This window comes from Cololabis saira, chromosome 2 (assembly GCF_033807715.1).
Source record: "Cololabis saira isolate AMF1-May2022 chromosome 2, fColSai1.1, whole genome shotgun sequence".
NCBI classification, from domain to species: Eukaryota; Metazoa; Chordata; class Actinopteri; order Beloniformes; family Belonidae; genus Cololabis; species Cololabis saira.
This window is the reverse complement of record NC_084588.1, coordinates 54,140,237-54,167,312: the sequence shown is the minus strand read 5'-3', so window position 1 is coordinate 54,167,312 and position 27,076 is coordinate 54,140,237. Positions and strand designations below refer to the sequence as shown.

General features: G+C 36.9%; 1 protein-coding gene across 1 annotated transcript; it reads left to right on the top strand.

The window, feature by feature from the left end:
* Positions 1–1,664: 1,664 nt before the first annotated feature.
* On the top strand, positions 1,665–3,448 carry LOC133456827 (uncharacterized). Its single transcript, XM_061735447.1, has 3 exons — positions 1,665–1,824; positions 2,703–2,950; positions 3,179–3,448. The coding sequence occupies exons 1-3, from the start codon at positions 1,665–1,667 to the stop codon at positions 3,386–3,388; spliced, it is 618 nt and encodes a 205-aa protein (XP_061591431.1). The 3' UTR covers positions 3,389–3,448.
* Positions 3,449–27,076: the final 23,628 nt, after the last annotated feature.

The window sequence follows — 27,076 nt, the reverse complement described above, 5'->3', positions numbered from 1 at the left end:
ATAAATCAATACAAATAGACACAGAGTAATTCCATAAATGCATAAAAGAAAATAAAAAAAGACATTTTCCCCTGAAGCCGTGTGTGATCTAAATGACAATAAAATTTCATTCAATACCATTCTGTTTTCATCTGTAATATTATAAGACAGTGTGCTTAAATGTTAAATGAATAATCATTCAAACTTACACATTGATGCAGCAACTTTCCCCCACGCCATTTCTCTCCTCGTGTTTCGTGTTTTTTTTTCTGAAATATGTTCTCATACTGCCCATAAGCACGTATTAACACTTCTAACTCCAGTGGCGTGAAGTATGTGGATCTTCAGATGCAAACTAATGTTTCCTCAAAGGGATTTTGTAAATTGAAATGTTAAATAAAGTTTTAAAAAGAAAAAGAAAAAGTATGTCGCTCTTTTGTTGTCGCCGGTTGCCATGGTGAATCCTTGTTTCAGGGCTCTACTGATGATGGCTTTTTAACTCGAGTTTAACAAACTCAGAGTTGATTGAACTAACTCATATCTGCTGTTCTGGAACCGAAAACTCCGACTTTCCTATTTCAGGTTAAGTCAACTCAGAGTTCAGGTTTAAACTCAGAATTTGTTGAACCTGATCCTGGAATAAATAATAAATATAAGTATGATAAATACCCCTCTGGTCTTTTATGTGTCTTGACTTTATTCCCTTTGTTTATGTTAGAACTTTGAGATAATTTGATGAAAAGTGCTTTACAAATAAAATGTATCATTATTATTATTATGATTTTGATGATATTTTATATATTTTATTTTGATACTGCAGTTGAATTAACATTCTGAAATCAACTTGCAGTCAGACTACGTTTACATGCAGTCAAAATTCGGGTTATTGCTAATGTTCTGCCCTGCGGTGAGCTAGTAACGTTCCTAGTCTGACCGTTTTCTGAGACAGACCCGCAGCTCCGGCGACGCTAACGGTTACCATGGCGACGCTAACGGTTACCATGGCAACGGGGCTGGAAAACGCAGCATGAAAACGGTTACAGGTTTCTCTCAAACAGAGCTTGGTAAATGTTTGTCTGTAAGTAATGACATGTTATATTGTTAAGTATATTATGATTTGTAGTGTACAATCTTACTTACAGTTCAATTTTGGTTGTTATTTCTTTACGTAGCGCAGTGTTTTTATTTGTCCACCAGAGGGCGCCAGTTAGTCTGAAACAGCCCATTTAGCTTTATTATCTGTTTAATCAGTAATAGCGTTAGAAAAAGTGACATTACAGTTTTTCACAATTGGTAACACACAAAAAACGAAAACTTGGCACAATTTGCACAACCATCACTTTAAGTACCTAATCAATCAACACAATTTACACTACATCACACTCCCTTATCTGCATTAGACTCTGACTTTCCTTCTTTACACTCTGTTGTCAATTTCACACAACCTTGTTGTCAAAACACTACACACAGTGTTTAGTTGTTGGACACACTTATCACATCAAATCTCAAAGCATCAACCTACAACACACCTTGTTGTCAAAACACTACACTCAGTGTTCAGTCGTTGCACACACTTCTCACATAAAATCACAAAGCATCAATCTACAACACACACATAGTCAAATCTCAAAACATCCACGTCTGGTGAGCTTGATACAGCCAATGAAATATATGAGTACATTTACATGGACGAGGCTGGCTTCAACCTAGTGAAGAGGAGGCGCAGGGCCCGAAATATCATTGGCCAGCGGGCCATTGTTGAGGTCCCCGGCCAGCGTGGTGGGAACAACACAATGGGTGCAGCCATGAACCACCATGGCATCGTACACCGCCACGCCCACCTAGGTAGACCCTCCAGGAATCTGCAAAGAAAAAGTTTAAATTCCGCGGAGAGGAATTCTTGATTCCGCGGCTTGAAAGTTAATATTCCGCGGGCATTAAAAAATATATATTTTTAATGTAAAAATTAGGTAAATTTTTACCAAAACACTCTAAAACTGTAAAACAGTGTGTAACATACTATTACTGGTTATAAAATAATGAACATCAACATTTTCTTTGTCCCACTTTGGCATATTTATTTGCAACGAAAAGAGAAGGCCATTTGCAGTAAAAATAAAAATATAAAATGCTGACACTTGGTCTGTGAAATGCAGTATAGTACTGTTCCCTGAACACTGGGAAAACCAGTGTTCAGGGAACAGTACTATTTGTCCTCGGAAGTGGGGATTTCCCAGTTCCCAGTCGGAATTTTCAACTGGAACGCCCCTTGAAGTGGGATTTCCTACTGGGAAAGTGCGAGTTACCATTCCAAGATGGCTGCCATTCCCAGTTCCCAATTCCGACTTCCGAGGTAAATGGAACGCGGCATTTGACTTACTGGGCACCGGACGGAGAAATCGCTCCATAACTGAAGGTTTTCTTTATGCTGTATGTAGTAATGTCTCCCCATATCTACAGTATGTAGTTAATAGTTTAAACTTTACTTTATGTCTCCGTGGAAGCCAAGGACCGATGCTGGTGACTGTTTGTTTCCTTATCCGGCTAGTGTTACTACGTATGTGCGACATCTAGCGGCCGGGATGAAAATTACATGTAAAAAAAGTGATTTTTCTGCGCCAGACATTGAAATCCACGGAAGGTCTGTAAATCCACGGACAGCCGTGAAATCCGCGGAAATTTCCGCGATCGCGGAATCGCGGATTCCTGGAGGGTCTACCTAGGGGCCTATAACACTGACCTCCTCCTTGCCTTCCTGGATGGCCTGCACAACCTTCTGGTACCACCTGACCACGTATATGACCAACAGAGGGTACATTTTGTCGTCATCTGGGACAATGTAAGCTTCCACCGGGCTGCTCGAGTGCAGGAATGGTTCCAGGACCACCAAAATGTTTCCGTTCTATACCTTCCACCTTATTCTCCTTTCCTGAACCCCATCGAGGAGTTCTTTTCAGCTTGGAGGTGGAAGGTATTTTATTTTTTTTAATTTTTTTTTACCTTACTTTTATCCAGTTTTTCTCCTTACCTTGTGCAACGCTGCTACTGTGTACTGTTCATCGTGCTTCTAATGTGTATTGTTGTGTGTTTATTCTATGTATTTTCTGTGTGTGTGTGCACTTGTGCACTTGTGCACTTTTGCCCAAGACAATTTTCCCCTCGTGGGACAATAAAAGTATATCTCATCATCTCATCATAGGTATACGAACGGAACACACAGACCAGGGTCACACTGCTCCAGGCCATGGAGGAGGCTTGTGCCGATGTAAGTCCTGAGTCCTGTCAGGGCTTTATGCGCCACTCAAGGCGTTTTTTCCAACGCTGCCTGGACAGGGAGGACATTGCTGTGGATGTGGATGAGGCCCTCTGGCCAGATAGAAACCAGAGGCATGATGGAGGGGGGGTTTGAGCAGGCCAGTTCACAGTACATTTACGTCCAAAAATGTATAAAAGAAAAATAAATAAAACATTTTTTGGCTGCATATGTTTGTGCTGTTTTATGTTTGACTATGACAAAAGTAGGCCTACACAGTAATCTTCCAAAAAAATAAATTGATTATTCTCAATAGTCATTGACATCCATGTGTGTTCCATTTCTATGATTGTGTTTTCAGTTTTGCACTTCATTGTGCTGTGAATGCTTGGTGTGTGTGCAGTAAATGCTTAGTTGTGTGTACCAAATGAATGGTATGTGTGTATCATTTGAAAATATGGCTGTGTGTACCAAATGAAAACATGAGCTCCATTTTGGGAACAGTTAAGAGATTTGATGGAAAAGAGTCTTCCTGGAGAAGAAGTGACAGGGTTTAGCATTTTGTGTGTGATGTTTTCAGTTTTGTGTGTGCAGTTTTGAGAATGCCGTTAGGTTGTGAAAAACGTGTGTTAGCAATTGTGAAAAACTGTAATGTTATTACTGCTTATGTTTGTTTCCATGTTACTATGTAAATATGTTTGTGTGAAAATCATCCAGATATAACAGACATGTGTAGTAATGTTTATCTTTGTTTATTTGTTTGCAGTCTTACAAAAAGAACTGATTGAACTGGAGAGAAATACAAGAAATAAAACTGAGGAGCAAAAGAGAAGAAATCCTCAAACTAAATAATTTCTTCAGCCTCTCCTTTTCTTCAGAATGTTAGCGATCTGTCTAGTCGTACAAGCTGAAACGAACTGCCAGGACAGAATAGCTAATATTCCGGTAACTGAAACATTCAGAATATTCCGTTTACATGGTAATTAATCATTGGGATATCTGGATCAAACCAGCGACGCACGGAGAACGTGATGACACAATTCCCGTCATTTCTGCTTCTTCTTCCTGGATCCAAATTCAAAACAAATGCTGCTTCAACTTTTCTCTCACCTTCTTGTAAATCTTCTATCCCGGTACTTTCTACCGTCTACAAATGCAGAAATGAAATTCCAGAACTGGAAAAAAAAAAAAAAAATGTTTTAATTCTCATTAAATTATGGAATCATTTTTCCAAATGTTTCAAAATATGCCTATTTGTGGAAAAAATATGTAGTATTTGAGTTCCATAAAAGCTTGTTATTTGTTTTCTTCCTAATTGTCCTTGTGGTCAAGAACACCCAACACTAAAATGGTTTGGCCGCTGATCAAAATTTGACGTTATCATTTAATTCAATCATTAGAATGCTCAAAATGTCCGGTCAGCACAAGTCCGGTGCTCAGAAAAGAAGAGAAAAGAGAAGAAGAGAAGAAGAAAATAGAGGCCTCAGAGATTCTCTACACAAATATTTTAAAAGGTGGTGACGGTGAAGCTGGAATTAATAAAGTCAGCGTAGAGCAAGGTAAGAAACAGTTACAACCTTTACCAACCTTTAACTTAAGCTAACTGGCTAGCTCTAATGCTAACGTCCATTAGCTTGTATAAAAACCTGAAGAGCAGAGGGAGAGGAGAGGAAGAGGAGAGGAAGAGGAAGAGGAGGAGAGGAAGAGGAGGAGGAGAGATCCGGGTGCAGGGGGGCCCATCTTAGATTATTCTGTCCCGGGCCCCGGCAGGACTGTCAGCTGGCCTGGTTCTGGTTGTATTACATTCATTTTTATTTTCCCCATTGGAATGAATAGGTTTTGCGTCACCACGGTAACAGCCCCATAGGAATGAATGGGGCTATTTTATCAATCAATCAATCAATCTTTATTGTCACATCATATTACTCAGTAACATGGGTAAAAAACTTGTTTGTGCAGGCTCATCATTTGCAGTTAAAAGATAGACATAAAAAACAAAGTGCATAGTGCATGAATAATCTACATAAAAACATAAAAACAGTACGTGGAATAAAAGGATAGAAAAACGATAAATAGTCTTGGGCTTGTATGTATGATATAAAAATCTTCAGTTGACCTGCTTTTCGGTGTCCAGCGTCACCACGGTAACACTTTTGATGGAGGAAAGTCATTCCCATCGTTGCCACGCCTGGTACACGTTCCGGTTCCAGCCGCATTTACAGACCAAAAAGTGTATGGAATGAAAAAAAGGAAACTGATCTTGGATACTAATATATCACCTGCACAAACAGCTGTTTCTTGTTTTCTTAGGCTTTTTTTTCCCCTCCACATCGGACCGGGGTCTGGCCAGGGGGTGTTTAGCGACTTTAGCTTGCACGATTCATTAGACCCAATGTTAAAGAACACAAATACTTTTTCCAAAGAGTGCAATCCATTAAAACTGTTGCAGTCATGTATTCAGGCTCTTTAAACGTCATTTAGTTTCATTTCATTTTTATTTATTCCGATCATGGAAATATGCAAACAAAAGAAACAAACCAGTAAAATGAAACACAATCAAAAACATATTCCATAACCAGGAAGAAGAAAATCTTATTCTACCTGACCTGAAACTAAACTAAACTGAACAATAATAACAGATGCACAATTACTTAGTTAATATCACAAGGAAAGAAAAACAATAAAATCAAAGATAGATAGTCTGTCTATATATATGCATATATTATACATTTTGACTATTTCATCCATACATTGCTATTTTTTTCTCTTTAAATTTCTTTTTAAACTGAAATATGTTTATACAGCCCTTTAAATCATCATGTAATGAATTCCATAACTTAATTCCAACAACAGAAACATCATCTGCTTTAAAGTTGTTTGGGCAAATAAATGTTTAAAATTACATTTTCTACGACTATCTTCATTATTTGAACTGAAAGTAAACATGTATTGTAAGTTTTCTGGTAATAATTTACATTTAGCTGCACATGATTGTGAGTGTTTGTAACTTCACCAAATCATGGAGTTTCAGTTAATCTTTATTCAATAAATAATCTGTTGGTGTTTTCTCTGTAATGCGTATGGTAAATAACTCAATGTCTTTTCTGTAATAAAAATAAAGGATTCATATTAGTTGGATATGTGTTGCCCCAGACTGCAACACAATTAGTTAAATAAGGCAAAATTAATGAACAACATAACATTCTCATTACTGTATGATTTAACACAAACTTAGCCTTATTCAAAACAAAAATATTTTTGCAAACTTTTGATTTTTTATATGAGCTTTCCATGTCAAATAAGTAGGAAAATCTGCCAGTGGGACAAGATTGTTTTGCTTGTAATGAGAAGATAAATCTTGTTCCACTGGCAGATTTTTCTACTTATTTCAAGTGAAAATGTACTTGAAACAGGTGAAAATTGTCAAATAAGTTATTTTTCTGGTGATGACTCTAAATGTTGAAATAGCAGTAAAACCACATTCATTGATGAAATGACATAAGGGATGGAAAGGAGGGATGACAGTTTTACAGGGGGGATGATTTGGACCGTTTTTATTTCAGGGGGGATGATTTGGACCGTTTTTATTTCAGGGGGGATGATTTGGACCGTTTTTATTTCAGGGGAGATGATTTGGACCGTTTTTATTTCAGGGGGGGATGATTTGGACCGTTTTTATTTCAGGGGGGATGATTTGGACCGTTTTTATTTCAGGGGAGATGATTTGGACCGTTTTTATTTCAGGGGGGGATGATTTGGACCGTTTTTATTTCAGGGGGGATGATTTGGACCGTTTTTATTTCAGGGGGGGATGATTTGGACCGTTTTTATTTCAGGGGGGATGATTTGGACCGTTTTTATTTCAGGGGGGGATGATTTGGACCGTTTTTATTTCAGGGGGGATGATTTGGACCGTTTTTATTTCAGGGGGGATGATTTGGACCGTTTTTATTTCAGGGGGGGATGATTTGGACCGTTTTTATTTCAGGGGGGATGATTTGGACCGTATTTATTTCAGGGGGGATGATTTGGACCGTTTTTATTTCAGGGGGGGATGATTTGGACCGTTTTTATTTCAGGGGGGGATGATTTGGACCGTTTTTATTTCAGGGGGGGTGATTTGGACCGTTTTTATTTCAGGGGGGGTGATTTGGACCGTTTTTATTTCAGGGGGGGATGATTTGGACCGTTTTTATTTCAGGGGGGGATGATTTGGACCGTTTTTATTTCAGGGGATGATTTGGACCGTTTTTATTTCAGGGGGGATGATTTGGACCGTTTTTATTTCAGGGGATGATTTGGACCGTTTTTATTTCAGGGGGGGATGATTTGGACCATTTTTATTCCTCAACTCCAGGACTGCTCATATCCATTACATGTCTTTCTATCCTAAGTTTTGAATATTGCTTGAATTTTTAACTTCCCCTTTTATACCAACCATCTATCTTTCATGTCTAAAGCAATAATGTTATTATTGCTTAGAATATTTCAGCAAAACTGAGCATTAAAGGTTTGCCTTAAAGAAGGTCAAATAAGTATTTATAATAGTCACATTTACTTTACATGAATCCACATTTATGAAAAACATCATGAAAGTTTATAAATGAGAAGGGTCACATAAATGTCACCGGCCTCCCAACCATCAGACCTTCTGGAAGTCTAACGGTCTAAAGATAATAATCTCATCAACAAGGCCAAATATGTGCAGAGCTGCTAACACTGGTTAAAAATACCAGAAAAGAGGCAGGTGTTTTCATGCTAATATATATTATAACTTCAGTCAAGGTGCCTAGACTTGTGTTTGTCTTGTAATTTATATAAAGATGTTTTGTTACTGAACTGAACTGTTTGTAAAACGACTGATTCTTTGAGACATTTCTTTAAAACATGGAACAAAAACGCATAATGATTTGATAACACTACAGTGAAAAGCAAATGAAGCAAAAGGTAACTTTTCCATTGTAAATGTAAACTTAGTGTCAACACTTCCTATTTGGTCCATAAACGCCGTTAATAGCTTGGCTTTTTTTAAAATATTCGTAGAGGTAGAATTGCAGCGATCAAGCGCTGGGTTTATCACACAATTTACATCTCCACCAAAAATCAGTTGTCGAGAGTTCAAATCTGGAATTAATGACATGATTTTACTCATGAATTTATCACCGTCCCAGTTCGGGGCATAGATATTAACTATACTAACTAAAGTCCTGATACCGTCACAAATCGCCCCCGTGGATCCGAGAGAACAGTGGTTGCATTAAACTGAATTTTTTATGCATCAATATGGCTGTCCCACAAGCTTTACAATTAAGGTTGGAATGGAATATATTCCCCACCCATCCCTTTTTAAGTCTGACCTGATGCTTTATCTGTCGATGGGTTTCCTGGAGAAATATCACACTTTAAATACTTAAGGTGATTGAATCCCCTGGCTCTTTTACCAGGCCCGTTTAAACCCCTCACATTCCAACTAATGAATCACATAGCAGCCCCCCCTGCATTAATGTCATTTACCATGTTTAATTAAAGAAAATAAAGTGATTGAAAGGTAAGTAATATAAGTAAGTCATATAAAAGTATAAAGTATAAAGGTAATATAAAAGTACAGCCAGGATCATGTTTAAGTGCACAGTTGTCCCTCACTGTGATGAAATAAAGGTCCATTCCGGAATACTGAGCTGATAAATAGCAGCACGTTCTCAGTTCTGCTTCATTTTAACAAGCTGATACCAACCATAAACATCTGACAAAGTTTCTCAGAGTTTAAGATGAGTAAAGAAGAGAAACCTTCACACAAGTGTGTGTACAACGAGCTCCGTCTGACGGGGGAACTTTGTGACGCCGTCGTCAAGGTCCAGGACGTTGAATTTCAGGTCCATAAAGTCGTCCTGTGTAACTGTTCCCCATATTTTAGGTGAGTGGATAATATCATTATAGCTTTAATTTAAAGATCTGAATCAAAGAATTAACTTCTCAGAAAGTAAAATTGAAAATACAAATTAAAGCAGGTATGTCAAATGTGATATTAACAACCTTGTACATGAAGTTTTATATTTCAAAGATATGGCAGACGATTAAAAACCAACGCGGTCTGTTTTTTCTCACAGTTACATGTTCCAGACAGCAGTTTAGATAAAAAAAAACATTTAACTGAACACTTTTCAAACAATTGTTCATTTTTCTTCCATGATAATCATATAGAAATCAATATTTGTGTCAGCGACACCAAGTAGTTATTACAAGCACTGCTCCTGATGCAGAACACACTGGTCAGTCTCAATATCAAAACCTTCACAACCTCATTCTGTACACGCCTCCCTTGGGGGAATGCCAAAAAAGCCTGAAAAAAACAAATAAATTGTTAAAAAGTAACAAATTGGTATATTTAGGAGTAAATGAAGTCCCAGTGGAAACATTCTCATCAGATATCAGGATGAGAACTGTATTGTTAATGATGTTTTACTTTGTAAATACATGCAGGGTGGCTTCTGAAGGAAAAACACATAGGAAACCATTGGAGTAGTTAATATTCTCATGATTACGATACATAGTTGAGATACGGCAACACCTACTGTAGCTTCTATTTAACATTTTAACTTATGGTGTCAAGTAGGGCTGGGCGATATATCGAGATTTTAATATATATCGATATTTTTCAAACGTGATATGGTACGAGACAATATCGTTTATATCGATTTAAAAAAAAAAAATATATATATATATATATACATATTTTTTTTTTTTAATGATTTTGATATAGCTTATTCTGTGACAAATTGACTTGAATGTTTTATTTGAGATTGTCACAAATGTTTTGTTATTTGCACAACTGTCAACCTCAGTGGAAAAGTCTGCCTGTTACTGTCTACATTGTATTAATTACAGTGTATTTTAATTTAATTGTTATGCAGGAAAGGGATATTTGTTTTATTTTATTCAAGAAGCATTTTTATTCTATATATGCAGCAGTTTATTTTTATTTCATTTGTTTTATACATGTTGATATTGTGCAGACCTCTGTTAATAAAGGAACCTGTGTGACATTTGGCACGAGGCTTTGTATTAAAACTGACTGTTTTTTTAAGAAATGAAGCTAACAGAGATGCTAACAGAGATGCTAACAGAGATGCTAACAGAGATGCTAACAGAGATGCTAACAGAGATGCTAACAGAGATGCTATATGGATATATATGGAGTATCAACATTCAGCTAGAAAATATGGAGATATGATTCTGGTCCATATCACCCAGCCCTAGTGTCAAGTTTCAGCTGAAAAAATGTGACATTGATAGAGTGATTAAAGCGTGATGTTGCATGATGCCTGTTGCAGAAATACATCTCTCTACTCTGCTTTCATCTCAAATCAGTTGTTGTGAGTTCAAATCTGGAATGAATGACATGATTTTACTCATGAATTTATCATCGTCCCAGTTCGGGGCATAAATATTAACTATACTAACTAAAGTCCTGATACCGTCACAAATCGCCCCCGTGGATCCGAGAGAACAGTGGTTGCATTAAACTGAATTTTTTTATGCATCAATATGGCTGTCCCACAAGCTTTACAATTAAGGTTGGAATGGAATATATTCCCCACCCATCCCTTTTTAAGTCTGACCTGATCCTTTATCTGTAGATGGGTTTCCTGGAGAAATATCACACTTTAAATACTTAAGGTGATTGAATCCCCTGGCTCTTTTACCAGGCCCGTTTAAACCCCTCACATTCCAACTAATGAATCACATAGCAGCCACCCCTGCATTAATGTCATTTACCATGTTTAATTAAAGAAAATAAACTGAGCAGAAAGGTAAGTAATATAAGTAAGTCATATAAAAGTATAAAGTATAAGTATAAAGTATAAAAGTAATATAAAAGTACAGCCAGATCATGTTTAAGTGCACAGTTGTCCCTCACTGTGATGAAATAAAGGTCCATTCCGGAATACTGAGCTGATAAATAGCAGCACGTTCTCAGTTCTGCTTCATTTTAACAAGCTGATACCAACCATAAACATCTGACAAAGTTTCTCAAAGTTTAAGATGAGTAAAGAAGAGAAACCTTCACACAAGTGTGTGTACAATGAGCTCCGTCTGACGGGGGAACTTTGTGACGCCGTCGTCAAGGTCCAGGACGTTGAATTTCAGGTCCATAAAGTCGTCCTGTGTAACTGTTCCCCATATTTTAGGTGAGTGGATAATATCATTATAGCTTTAATTGATTTAAAGATCTGAATCAAAGAATTCACTTCTCAGAAAGTAAAATTGAAAATACAAATACATATTTTTACTAAAGCAGGTATGTCAAATGTGATATTAACAACCTTGTACATGAAGTTTTATATTTCAAAGATATGGCAGACGATTAAAAACCAACGCGGTCTGTTTTTTCTCACAGTTACATGTTCCAGACAGCAGTTTAGATTAAAAAAAACATTTAACTGAACACTTTTCAAACAATTGTTCATTTTTCTTCCATGGTAATCATATAGAAATCAATATTTGTGTCAGCGACACCAAGTAGTTATTACAAGCACTGCTCCTGCTGCAGAACACACTGGTCAGTCTCAATATCAAAACCTTCACAACCTCATTCTGTACACGCCTCCCTTGGGGGAATGCCAAAAAAGCCTGAAAAAAATCACGTTATGGACAAATAAATTGTTAAAAAGTAACAAATTGGTATATTTAGGAGTAAATGAAGTCCCAGTGGAAACATTCTCATCAGATATCAGGATGAGTACTGTATTGGGAATGCCAAAAAAGCCTGAAAAAAATCACATTATGGACAAAGATTTTTTTTAAAAGTAACAAATTGGTACAGGACTGTCTCAGAAAATTAGAATATTGTGATAAAGTTCTTTATTTTCTGTAATGCAATTAAAAAAACTAAAATGTCATCCATTCTGGATTCATTACAAATCAACTGAAATATTGCAAGCCTGTTATTATTTTAATATTGATGATTATGGTTTACAGTTTAAGATTAAGATTCCCAGAATATTCTAATTTTTTGAGATAGGATATTTGAGTTTTCTTAAACTGTAAGCCATGATCAGCAATATTAAAATAATAAAAGGCTTGCAATATTTCAGTTGATTTGTAATGAATCCAGAATGTATGACATTTTTGCATTACAGAAAATAAAGGACTTTATCACAATATTCTAATTTCCTGAGACAGTCCTGTATATTTAGGAGCAAATGAAGTCCCAGTGGAAACATTCTCATCAGATATCAGGATGAGTACTGTATTGTTAATGATGTTTTGCTTTGTAAATACATGCAGGGTGGCTTCTGAAGGAAAAACACATAGGAAACCATTGGAGTAGTTTATATTCTTATGATTACGATACATAGTTGAGATACGGCAACACCTACTGTAGCTTCTATTTAACATTTAAACTTATGGTGTCAAGTTCAGCTGAAAAAATGTGACATTGATAGAGTGATTAGAGCAGGGGGGTCAAATGTGCCCGCGAGAAGTTTCCAACGCAAAAAACCGAAATGTTAATTTACTAAAAAGGAAGGCATAAATAATTGCCATGAATCGCAGCATATCCCATAATATATTTCTTCTACAAATCCATCGTTATTCCACAAATAGAGCAGTTTGACATTTTTTTAGTTTTCTAGAATGCATTTGCTGATTTTATTTCTTTGTAGACGGTCGTTTATTTTTATTAACTGACTACTATTATATATTTTCGCAGGAAAAATATCACTGCCAAAAAAGATGATAGAAGATATTTATTCGTAGAATTTCAGTTTTGAATACGAGGATAGTGACAAAGTAAAACAGTTAAAAAAGAAGTGCTGACTTTTTCATCACACTGGCGTAAATATCCACGCCAATTTTTAAAAATAAATACACTTAATTGTACTGGAAAAATCTCTAAATCACAAAGAAACACTCTCGGATGTAATAAGAAAGATTTAGCTTTTAATTAAATTTCCTACAAAAAAGCGAAATATAAAAAAACATACTTGTTTCTGTTTATCTTTGTAAAATGATATTAAAAGTATCTTACATCATTTGAAAAAAAACGAGAAATTTCAAGAAAAGATCCTGAAGAAATATATTTTACATAATTAGAGTGTAAACAAAGTGCATATTTCCTTTAAAATTAACTAAACTGATATTGGATTAGAAATTAGAATTAGAAAAATATTTTTTTTTCGCACCGTTTTTGTTATTTTGAGCGTGTGAGAAAAACATTGGTCAAATCCGGCCCGCCAAGCAAAATGAGTTTGACCCCCCTGGATTAAAGCGTGATGTTGCATGATGCCTGTTGCAGAAATACATCTCTCTACTCTGCTTTCATCTCAAATCAGTTGTCGTGAGTTCAAATCTGGAATGAATGACATGATTTTACTCATGAATTTATCACCGTCCCAGTTCGGGGCATAAATATTAACTATACTAACTAAAGTCCTGATACGTCACAAATCGCCCCCGTGGATCCGAGAGAACAGTGGTTGCATTAAACTGAATTTTTTTATGCATCAATATGGCTGTCCCACAAGCTTTAGAATTAAGGTTGGAATGGAATATATTCCCCACCCATCCCTTTTTAAGTCTGACCTGATGCTTTATCTGTAGATGGGTTTCCTGGAGAAATATCACACTTTAAATACTTCAGGTGATTGAATCCCCTGGCTCTTTTACCAGGCCCGTTTAAACCCCTCACATTCCAACTAATGAATCACATAGCAGCCACCCCTGCATTAATGTCATTTACCATGTTTAATTCAAGAAAATAAACTGAGCAGAAAGGTAAGTAATATAAGTAAGTCATATAAAAGTATAAAGTATAAGTATAAAGTATAAAAGTAATCTAAAAGTACAGCCAGATCATGTTTAAGTGCACAGTTGTCCCTCACTGTGATGAAATAAAGGTCCATTCCGGAATACTGAGCTGATAAATAGCAGCACGTTCTCAGTTCTGCCTTCATTTTAACAAGCTGATACCAACCATAAACATCTGACAAAGTTTCTCAAAGTTTAAGATGAGTAAAGAAGAGAAACCTTCACACAAGTGTGTGTACAATGAGCTCCGTCTGACGGGGGAACTTTGTGACGCCGTCGTCAAGGTCCAGGACGTTGAATTCCAGGTCCATAAAGTCGTCCTGTGTAACTGTTCCCCATATTTTAGGTGAGTGGATAATATCATTATAGCTTTAATTGATTTAAAGATCTGAATCAAAGAATTAACTTCTCAGAAAGTAAAATTGAAAAAACAAATACATATTTTTACTAAAGCAGGTATGTCAAATGTGATATTAACAACCTTGTACATGAAGTTTTATATTTCAAAGATATGGCAGACGATTAAAAACCAACAGGTCTGTTTTTCTCACAGTTACATGTTCCAGACAGCAGTTTAGATAAAAAAAAACATTTAACTGAACACTTTTCAAACAATTGTTCATTTTTTCTTCCATGGAAATCATATAGAAATCAATATTTGTGTCAGCGACACCAAGTAGTTATTACAAGCACTGCTCCTGATGCAGAACACACTGGTCAGTCTCAATATCAAAACCTTCACAACCTCATTCTGTACACGCCTCCCTTGGGGGAATGCCAAAAAAGCCTGAAAAAAATCACGTTATGGACAAATAAATTGTTAAAAAGTAACAAATTGGTACAGGACTGTCTCAGAAAATTAGAATATTGTGATAAAGTCCTTTATTTTCTGTAATGCAATTAAAAAAACAAAAATGTCATACATTCTGGATTCATTACAAATCAACTGAAATATTGCAAGCTTTTTATTATTTTAATATTGCTGATTATGGTTTACAGTTTAAGATTAAAATCGCTGCATTGGCTCCCCGTGCGCTTCAGGATCGATTTTAAGGTTCTTTTACTAGTTTTTAAGTGTCTTAATGGTCTTGGGCCTTCTTATTTGTCTGCACTACTTTTACCCTATCGACCCTCGCGGACCCTGAGGTCCTCCGGTGCCTTTTAACCATACCAAAAGTTAGAACCAGGACACACGGGGAGGTTAATTCAGTTTTTATGGTCCCCGATTGTGGAACAGCCTCCCGGAGAACCTCAGGGCCGCAGAGACTGTTGATGTTTTTAAAAAGAGGCTCAAGACCCATCTCTTTAATCAGGCTTTTAACTGACTCATTTAACTCTTTTACATTTCTTATGCTCACCCTTATTTTTATTGAATCTTACTGCTCTGTTTTATATTTAGTTTATCCTTTCTTATCGTATTTTATTTTTGTTTAATCTCAATGTTTTATCTAAATATTTTAGTTGTTATTTATGGTCTATTTTATACATTTTACTGTTTTATTATTTTAGTTTTTAATGTCTTACTTTCTAGACATACTTTTAGGATTTTATGTTTGTATGTTTTATGTTTTTTATAAACTCCTTTAGTGTATTTTATCCTGTTTTCTTGTAGCTTTTATCTCCAGTGTTTCCTCATGGGGAGCCTCCATGCTGGGAGTGACTCTGGCCTGCAGGGGGTCGTCCTGGGGTCGTTCTGGCCTGGATGGTTGTGGAGCTCTGCACCACGGCTTCACCGCTGTGGTGTGGACTCCTCTATCCGTCCGGGCCGGGATGGTCTCTGTGGGCCCCCCCCCTTGTAGCTGCGGGCTATGAGACCTCCTGGCGTGGACGACTCCCTGTTACCGTTTCCTCACCTGGATCCTCTGTGCCTAGCCATGTCTGCACCGTGTGTCTGCGTGCGTGTCTGTGTGTGTAATTTAGGAATTTAGGTGAATTGTAGTGTGCTTTTGTCTGCGGGGAGGGGGGGGGGCATTAATAAGTTTTATGTTTATTTGTTTTTTCTTGTTTTTTTTTTTCCTGTTAAGCACTTTGTGTTTCATTATTTGTAGGAAAAGTGCTATATAAATAAAGTTTGATTTGATTTGATTTGATTTGATTAAGATTCCCAGAATATTCTAATTTTTTGAGATAGGATATTTGAGTTTTCTTAAGCTGTAAGCCATGATCAGCAATATTAAAATAATAAAAGGCTTGTAATATTTCAGTTGATTTGTAATGAATCCAGAATGTGTGACATTTTTGCATTACAGAAAATAAAGGACTTTATCACAATATTATAATTTTCTGAGACAGTCCTGTATATTTAGGAGTAAATGAAGTCCCAGTGGAAACATTCTCATCAGATATCAGGATGAGTACTGTATTGTTAATGATGTTTTGCTTTGTAAATACATGCAGGGTGGCTTCTGAAAGAAAAACACATAGGAAACCATTGGAGTAGTTTATATTCTCATGATTACGATACATAGTTTAAATACGGCAACACCTACTGTAGCTTCTATTTAACATTTTACAGTAACTTATGGTGTCAAGTTCAGCTGAAAAAATGTGACATTGATAGAGTGATTAAAGCAGGGATGTCAAATGTGCCCACGAGAAGTTTCCAACGCAAAAAAACGAAATGTTAATTCACTAAAAAGGAAGGGATAAATAATAGCCATGAATCGCAGCATATCCCATAATATATTTCTTCTACAAATCCATCGTTATTCCACAAATAGAGCAGTTTTCAACAGTTTTTTAGTTTTCTAGAATGCATTTGCTGATTTTATTTCTTTGTAGACGGTCGTTTATTTTTATTAACTGACTACTATTATATATTTTCGCAGGAAAAATATCACTGCTAAAAAAGATTCATTCATTCATTCATTATCTTACCCGCTTTATCCCTTGCGGGGTCACGGGGGTCTGCTGGAGCCTATCCCAGCTCATTTTAGGTGAGAGGCAGGAAGGCTAAAAAAGATGACAGAAGATATTTATTCTGAGAATTTCAGTTTTGAATACGAGGATAGTGACAAAGTAAAACAGTTAAAAGAAGTGCTGACTTTTTCGTCACACTGGCGTAAATATCCGCGCCAATTTTTAAAAATAATTAAAGCTGCAAGCAGCGATGAACGGGCCCTCGCACTCACGTCCACCGCCCCCCATAAGCATATCAGAAATGACACCACCCACGACTCTCTATGTCAAACCATTAAAAAGTTATAGCAGAAAAAAGGGACAACCAATCAGAAGAAGGGGCGGGGCTAATTAAGGCCAACGAAGCTTAAGGACTCATTACTGAGTCCCATGACACCACCCACAACTTCCTATGTCAAACCATTCAAAAGTTATGGCAGAGAAAAGTTTTCTAGGGGGCGCTGTTGAGCCGTTAGGCCACGCCCATTAATGCAAACCATTAAATATCAAATGTATCGCCAAGTCTGACTTGCATGCAAAATTTGATTACTTTTGGAGAACTATCAAATATGGACCAATCAGATGAAGGGGGCGAGCGCTTTTTCACGTCTAGCGTCGCCACGGTAACACTTTTGAAAGAGAAAAGTAATGTGCGTCGTCGCAGGAAAGAGACGCACATCTTGATGTAAAAAAAACACAAAATTTGCTTACAAAGATTTCAGCATCCTGCCAGGCTCGAACTCCCAACCACCGGCACCAAAGACCGCAATGATCTGGTTGAGCTATATCTCAGCTGATACCTCACTTTGACTTACTGGCTTAGGACAGACCAAGATAGCGATATAATGTCTGGAACTTTTTTTTCCTAATTTTTTAAATATTTGTAAGGTATAAATATTAGTAAAACACTACTATTTTATTATTACTTTTTCTGTAACCATTCTACCGAGGTTCTAACCGGGCTGAGCACGGGACTATTTCTAACGTCACCACATTACAACAGCTGATTGGTCGGGGGGCGGGGCCGTCATCACCCTACTCGCCACTGATTGGTCGGGGGGCGGGGCCGTCATCACCCTACTCGCCACTGATTGGTCGGGGGGCGGGGACGGCAGACGTTTGAATCAGGAAGCGGGAGTCAAACCATTAAAAAGTTATAGCAGAAAAAAGGGACAACCAATCAGAAGAAGGGGCGGGGCTAATTAAGGCCAACGAAGCTTAAGGACTCATTACTGAGTCCCATGACACCACCCACAACTTCCTATGTCAAACCATTCAAAAGTTATGGCAGATAAAAGTATTCTAGGGGGCGCTGTTGAGCCGTTAGGCCACGCCCATTAATGCAAACCATGAAATATCAAATGTATCGCCAAGTCTGACTTGCATGCAAAATTTGATTACTTTTGGAGAACTATCAAATATGGACCAATCAGATGAAGGGGGGGCGCGCCTTTTGGCGTCTAGCGTTGCCACGGTAACACTTTTGAAAGAGAAAAGTAATGCGTGTAGTCCCAGGATGGAGACGCACATTTTGATGTATAACACACCTGGGTGCACATTACGGTTCGGGCCGTATTAATTGCCGAAGGAATGGCATAAATTGCGCCAAAATTACACAATTAATTCAAAATGGCCGACTTCCTGTTCGGTTTCGGCCATGGCTCCAAGAGACTTTTCTTGAAGTTGTGCCATGATACAGGTGTGTAGCGATTTTCGTGCATGTACGTCAAACCGTATCGTGGGGCTTGAGGCACAAAGTTTTCCGGGGGGCGCTGTTGAGCCATTTTGCCACGCCCATTAATGCAAACCATGAAATATCAAATTTATCGCCAGGCCCTGCTTGCATGCCAAATTTGGTGCCTTTTGGGTAACTATCAAATATGGACCAATCAGATGAAGGGGGGGCAGGCTTGTTGGCGTCTAGCGTCGCCACGGTAACACTTTTGAAAGAGAAAAGTAATGCGCGTAGTCGCAGGATAGAGACGCACATTTTGATGTATAACACATCTGGGTTCATGATACGGTTCGGGCCGTATTAATTCTCGAAGGAATGGCATATATTGCTCCAAAATTACGTGATTCATTCAGAATGTTCAAAATGGCCGACTTCCTGTTCAGTTTCGACCATGGTGCCAAGAGACTTTTCTGTAAGTTGCAACATGATACAGGTGTGTACCGACTTTCGTTCATGTACGTCAAACCGTATTATGGGGCTTGAGGCGCAAAGTTTTTTCTGTCTGAACCAATCAGATGAAGGGTGGGCGCGCTTTTTGGCGTCTAGCGTCGCCACGGTAACGCTTTTGAGAGAGAAAAGTAATGCGTGGTGTCGGAGGATGGAGACGCACATTTTGATGTATAACACACCTGGGTGCTCGTTACGGTTCGGGCCGTATTAACTGCCGAAGGAATGGCATAAATTTCGCCAAAATGACACGACTAATTCAAAATGGCCGACATCCTGTTCGGTTTCGGGCATGACGCCAAGAGACTTTTCTTTAAGTTACGTCATGATACAGGCGTGTACCGATTTTCGTGCATGTACGTCAAACCGTATCGTGGGGCTTGAGGCACAAAGTTTTCAAGGGGGCGCTGTTGAGCCATTTTGCCACGCCCATTAATGCAAACCATTAAATATCAAATTTTTCGCCAGGCCTGACTTGCATGCAAAATTTGGTGACTTTTTGGGCACGTTTAGGGGGGCAAAAAGGCCTTCCTTTTGTCAGAACAATAAGAAGAAGAAGAATAATTCCTGCAATTACAATAGGGCCTTCGCACTGCAAGTGCTCGGGCCCTAAATACACTTAATTGTACTGGAAACATCTCTAAATCACAAAGAAACACTCTCGGATGTAGTAAGAAAGATTTTAATTTTAATTAAATTTCCTATAAAAAAAGCGAAATATAAAAAAACACTTGTTTCTGTTTATCTTTGTAAAATTATATTAAAAGTATTTTACATCATTTGAAAAAAAACGAGAAATTTCAAGAAAAGATCCTGAAGAAATATATTTTACATAATTAGAGTGTAAACAAAGTGCATATTTCCTTTAAAATTAACTAAACTGATATTGGATTAGAAATTAGAATTAGAAAAATATTTTTTTTTCGCACCGTTTTTGTTATTTTGAGCGTGTGAGAAAAACATTGGTCAAATCCGGCCCGCCAAGCAAAATGAGTTTGACCCCCCTGGATTAAAGCGTGATGTTGCATGATGCCTGTTGCAGAAATACATCTCTCTACTCTGCTTTCATCTCAAATCAGTTGTCGAGAGTTCAAATCTGGAATGAATGACATGATTTTACTCATGAATTTATCATCGTCCCAGTTCGGGGCATAAATATTAACTATACTAACTAAAGTCCTGATACCGTCACAAATCGCCCCCGTGGATCCGAGAGAACAGTGGTTGCATTAAACTGAATTTTTTTATGCATCAATGCTGTCCCACAAGTTTTACAATTAAGGTTGGAATGGAATATATTCCCCACCCATCCCTTTTTAAGTCTGACCTGATGCTTTATCTGTAGATGGGTTTCCTGGAGAAATATCACACTTTAAATACTTCAGGTGATTGAATCCCCTGGCTCTTTTACCAGGCCCGTTTAAACCCCTCACATTCCAACTAATGAATCACATAGCAGCCACCCCTGCATTAATGTCATTTACCATGTTTAATTAAAGAAAATAAAGTGAGCAGAAAGGTGAGTAATATAAGTAAGTAATATAAAAGTATAAAGTATAAGTATAAAGTATAAAAGTAATATAAAAGTACAGCCAGATCATGTTTAAGTGCACAGTTGTCCCTCACTGTGATGAAATAAAGGTCCATTCCGGAATTCTGAGCTGATAAATAGCAGCACGTTCTCAGTTCTGCCTTCATTTTAACAAGCTGATACCAACCATAAACATCTGACAAAGTTTCTCAAAGTTTAAGATGAGTAAAGAAGAGAAACCTTCACACAAGTGTGTGTACAATGAGCTCCGTCTGACGGGGGAACTTTGTGACGCCGTCGTCAAGGTCCAGGACGTTGAATTTCAGGTCCATAAAGTCGTCCTGTGTAACTGTTCCCCATATTTTAGGTGAGTGGATAATATCATTATAGCTTTAATTTAAAGATCTGAATCAAAGAATTAACTTCTCAGAAAGTAAAATTGAAAATACAAATTAAAGCAGGTATGTCAAATGTGATATTGACAACCTTGTACATGAAGTTTTATATTTCAAAGATATGGCAGACGATTAAAAACCAACGCGGTCTGTTTTTTCTCACAGTTACATGTTCCAGACAGCAGTTTAGATGAAAAAACATTTAACTGAACACTTTTCAAACAATTGTTCATTTTTCTTCCATGGTAATCATATAGAAATCAATATTTGTGTCAGCGACACCAAGTAGTTATTACAAGCACTGCTCCTGATGCAGAACACACTGGTCAGTCTCAATATCAAAACCTTCACAACCTCATTCTGTACACGCCTCCCTTGGGGGAATGCCAAAAAAGCCTGAAAAAAATCACGTTATGGACAAATAAATAGTTAAAAAGTAACAAATTGGTACAGGACTGTCTCAGAAAATTAGAATATTGTGATAAAGTTCTTTATTTTCTGTAATGCAATTAAAAAAACAAAAATGTCATACATTCTGGATTCATTACAAATCAACTGAAATATTGCAAGCCTTTTATTATTTTAATATTGCTGATTATGGTTTACAGTTTAAGATTAAGATTCCCAGAATATTCTAATTTTTTGAGATAGGATATTTGAGTTTTCTTAAGCTGTAAACCATGATCAGCAATATTAAAGTAATAAAAGGCTTGCAATATTTCAGTTGATTTGTAATGAATCCAGAATGGATGACATTTTTGCATTACAGAAAATAAAGGACTTTATCACAATATTCTAATTTCCTGAGACAGTCCTGTATATTTAGGAGTAAATGAAGTCCCAGTGGAAACATTCTCATCAGATATCAGGATGAGTACTGTATTGTTAATGATTGTTTGCTTTGTAAATACATGCAGGGTGGCTTCTGAAAGAAAAACACATAGGAAACCATTGGAGTAGTTAATATTCTCATGATTACGATACATAGTTTAAATACGGCAACACATACTGTAGCTTCTATTTAACATTTTAACTTATGGTGTCAAGTTCAGCTGAAAAAATGTGACATTGTTAGTGATTAAAGCAGGGGGGTCAAATGTGCCCACGAGAAGTTTCCAACGCAAAAAAACGAAATGTTAATTCACTAAAAAGGAAGGCATAAATAATTGCCATGAATCGCAGCATATCCCATAATATATTTCTTCTACAAATCCATCGTTATTCCACAAATAGAGCAGTTTTCGACATTTTTTTAGTTTTCTAGAATGCATTTGCTGATTTTATTTCTTTGTAGACGGTGGTTTATTTTTATTAACTGACTACTATTATATATTTTCACAGGAAAAATATCACTGCTAAAAAAGATGATAGAAGATATTTATTCAGAGAATTTCAGTTTTGAATACGAGGATAGTGACAAAGTAAAACAGTTAAAAAAGAAGTGCTGACTTTTTCTGCACACTGGCGTAAATATCCGCGCCAATTTTTAAAAATAAATACACTTAATTGTACTGGAAAAATCTCTAAATCACAAAGAAACACTCTCGGATGTAATAAGAAAGATTTTGCTTTTAATTAAATTTCCTATAAAAAAGCGAAATATAAAAAAACACTTGTTTCTGTTTATCTTTGTAAAATGATATTAAAAGTATCTTACATCATTTGAAAAATAACGAGAAATTTCAAGAAAAGATCCTGAAGAAATATATTTTACATAATTAGAGTGTAAACAAAGTGCATATTTCCTTTAAAATTAACTAAACTGATATTGGATTAGAAATTAGAATTAGAAAAAGATTTTTTTTTCGCACCGTTTTTGTTATTTTGAGCGTGTGAGAAAAACATTGGTCAAATCCGGCCCGCCAAGCAAAATGAGTTTGACCCCCCTGGATTAAAGCGTGATGTTGCATGATGCCTGTTGCAGAAATACATCTCTCTACTCTGCTTTCATCTCAAATCAGTTGTTGTGGGTTCAAATCTGGAATTAATGACATGATTTTACTCATGAATTTATCACCGTCCCAGTTCGGGGCATAAATATTAACTATACTAACTAAAGTCCTGATACGTCACAAATCGCCCCCGTGGATCCGAGAGAACAGTGGTTGCATTAAACTGAATTTTTTTATGCATCAATGCTGTCCCACAAGCTTTACAATTAAGGTTGGAATGGAATATATTCCCCACAAATCCCTTTTTAAGTCTGACCTGATCCTTTATCTGTAGATGGGTTTCCTGGAGAAATATCACACTTTAAATACTTAAGGTGATTGAATCCCCTGGCTCTTTTACCAGGCCCGTTTAAACCCCTCACATTCCAACTAATGAATCACATAGCAGCCACCCCTGCATTAATGTCATTTACCATGTTTAATTAAAGAAAATAAACTGAGCAGAAAGGTAAGTAATATAAGTAAGTCATATAAAAGTATAAAGTATAAGTATAAAGTATAAAAGTAATCTAAAAGTACAGCCAGGTCATGTTTAAGTGCACAGTTGTCCCTCACTGTGATGAAATAAAGGTCCATTCCGGAATACTGAGCTGATAAATAGCAGCACGTTCTCAGTTCTGCCTTCATTTTAACAAGCTGATACCAACCATAAACATCTGACAAAGTTTATCAAAGTTTAAGATGAGTAAAGAAGAGAAACCTTCACACAAGTGTGTGTACAATGAGCTCCGTCTGACGGGGGAACTTTGTGACGCCGTCGTCAAGGTCCAGGACGTTGAATTTCAGGTCCATAAAGTCGTCCTGTGTAACTGTTCCCCATATTTTAGGTGAGTGGATAATATCATTATAGCTTTAATTGATTTAAAGATCTGAATCAAAGAATTAACTTCTCAGAAAGTAAAATTGAAAAAACAAATACATATTTTTACTAAAGCAGGTATGTCAAATGTGATATTAACAACCTTGTACATGAAGTTTTATATTTCAAAGATATGGCAGACGATTAAAAACCAACGCGGTCTGTTTTTTCTCACAGTTACATGTTCCAGACAGTAGTTTAGATAAAAAAACATTTAACTGAACACTTTTCAAACAATTGTTCATTTTTCTTCCATGGTAATCATATAGAAATCAATATTTCTGTCAGTGACACCAAGTAGTTATTACAAGCACTGCTCCTGATGCAGAACACACTGGTCAGTCTCAACATCAAAACCTTCACAACCTCATTCTGTACACGCCTCCCTTGGGGGAATGCCAAAAAAGCCTGAAAAAAATCACATTATGGACAAATAAATTGTTAAAAAGTAACAAATTGGTACAGGACTGTCTCAGAAAATTAGAATATTGTGATAAAGTTCTTTATTTTCTGTAATGCAATTAAAAAAACAAAAATGTCATCCATTCTGGATTCATTACAAATCAACTGAAATATTGCAAGCCTTTTATTATTTTAATATTGCTGATTATGGTTTACAGTTTAAGATTAAGATTCCCAGAATATTATAATTTTTTGAGATAGGATATTTGAGTTTTCTTAAGCTGTAAGCCATGATCAGCAATATTAAAATAATAAAAGGCTTGCAATATTTCAGTTGATTTGTAATGAATCCAGAATGTATGACATTTTTGCATTACAGAAAATAAAGGACTTTATCACAATATTATAATTTCCTGAGACAGTCCTGTATATTTAGGAGCAAATGAAGTCCCAGTGGAAACATTCTCATCAGATATCAGGATGAGTACTGTATTGTTAATGATGTTTTGCTTTGTAAATACATGCAGGGTGGCTTCTGAAGGAAAAACACATAGGAAACCATTGGAGTAGTTAATATTCTCATGATTACGATACATAGTTGAGATACGGCAACACATACTGTAGCTTCTATTTAACATTTTAACTTATGTGTCAAGTTCAGCTGAAAAAATATGACATTGATAGAGTGATTAAATCAGGGGTGTCAAATGTGCAGCCCGAGAGAAGTTTCCAACTCAAAAAACCGAAATGTTAATTTACTGAAAAGGAAGGCATAAATAATTGCCATGAATGGCAGCATATCTATAATATATTTCTTCTACAAATCCATCGTTATTCCACAAATAGAGCAGTTTTCGACACATTTTTTTAGTTTTCTAGAATTCATTTGCTGATTTTATTTCTTTGTAGACGGTGGTTTATTTTTATTAACTGACTACTATTATATATTTTCTCAGGAAAAATATCACTGCTAAAAAAGATGATAGAAGATATTTATTCTGAGAATTTCAGTTTTGAATACGAGGATAGTGACAAAGTAAAACAGTTAAAAAAGAAGTGCTGACTTTTTCGGCACACTGGGGTAAATATCCGCACCAATTTTTAAAAATAAATACACTTAATTGTACTGGAAAAATCTCTAAATCACAAAGAAACACTCTCGGATGTAATCAGGGCTGGACTGGGACAAAAAATCGGCCCGGGCATTTTGAGCCTAGACCGGCCCACCAGGTATTGATGGAAAGAAAATGAAGTCTATGAATGAAAACAAACGTTCTTGTGACACCGCTTGTACACTGTCTTGTTGGTGTGTATGTTCTTGTCTAATAAACCTAAACCTACACCACCCCCCTCAGTCCCGTTATAGATGTACTTAGTAATGTTTCTGAGCAGACCAGCAAACTTGTATGGCAAGCCGTTTTAACATTTAATAGCTAGACTGGATATGTGTTGCAGATATCTGTAATTCAACTCTTCCTAGTCAAAAAGAACATTTCAGATATCTACAATGATATATTAACCCATTTTAAACAGGGGGAACGCATTCTGACAGCATGAAATACTGCTGTCAGAATGCGTTCCCCCTCTGTTTATCATGAAGGGAGGCTCACACATCTTTCAAATTCATACTGCTGACTTCTTTCACCACCACAGATAAGTCCTGTGATTTTCAGGCTGATATCATCATATTTGACCATTTTAAACAGGGGGAATGCAGCGCTGCCTCTGTTTTTACTAACTAATGACCATGAATTGCCTAAACAGTGGGTTCTTCCAGTATATATACAGAAAGTCTTTGCTGCGATGGCATCACTGTAGGTAAACATTTCTCCAAAAAGATTGATGTATTATTTCACCCACCCACTATTAATCACAGCATTATTAAAATTTAGTGACAATCAGGAATCCAAACACCACTGTCCCTGTCAAAAAAGCAACTTAAATTTGGAGTTGCTAATTTAGTTTTATAGAATATATAAGATATTGAATATGAACTCATCATTCTTCAAATAGTATAAATAATAATATCAATAATAAGCCACGCGCTCTAATGTTGTGACTACTCCAGCCAGAGCTACCTGGGAGACTTGCGAGGCCCTGTGCGGAATGGCCGGGGGGCCCGAAATTTTTTGGGTTTTTCGGGTCGGATCGGGTGTCTATATGCGCAATTTTAACTCTCCAATTAGCAAAATACTGGATAACTTCCCCTGCCTCATCATCATTTGGCTTGCCTCGACGCGGGGCCCCACGGCTGCTTGAGACCCGGTCGGATCGGTGATTTTTGTAGCAAATTTATCAAACGAGCCTTTCAGAGAGGCATTAAACTCTTCCATTTTCTTTAGTTTTTTTTCTTTTTTCATCCCCTGATGGAAATTTCCTGAATCTGTCTCGTTCTCTCGACATTGTGTGACAGTTTGTTCCAACTCCACCCGTCTGGATCAGAGCAGCTTGTGTCTGCGCTTGGTCTGACGCAGTTGTATTGAACAACAGACACGCGCATCATTGCACATATATTTATTGATATGCACAGACTAGTACACATTTAGGTCTGTAATGGAACGTGACTGTTGATATTTATAAGGGAAAAAACGAAAAAAAAATTGAAAAAAAAAAAAAAATTGAAAAAAAAAAACAAAAAAAAAACGGCCCCCTTGGGGCGCGAGGCCCCTTGGGGCGTGAGGCCCCTTGGGGCGCGAGGCCCCTTGGGGCGCGAGGCCCCCTTGGGGCGCGAGGCCCCTTGGGGCGCGAGGCTTCAGCCCATAACCAATCTAACTCATCATAACCAATCGGCCAGTGGTACCAGTTGTTGTCAGGTA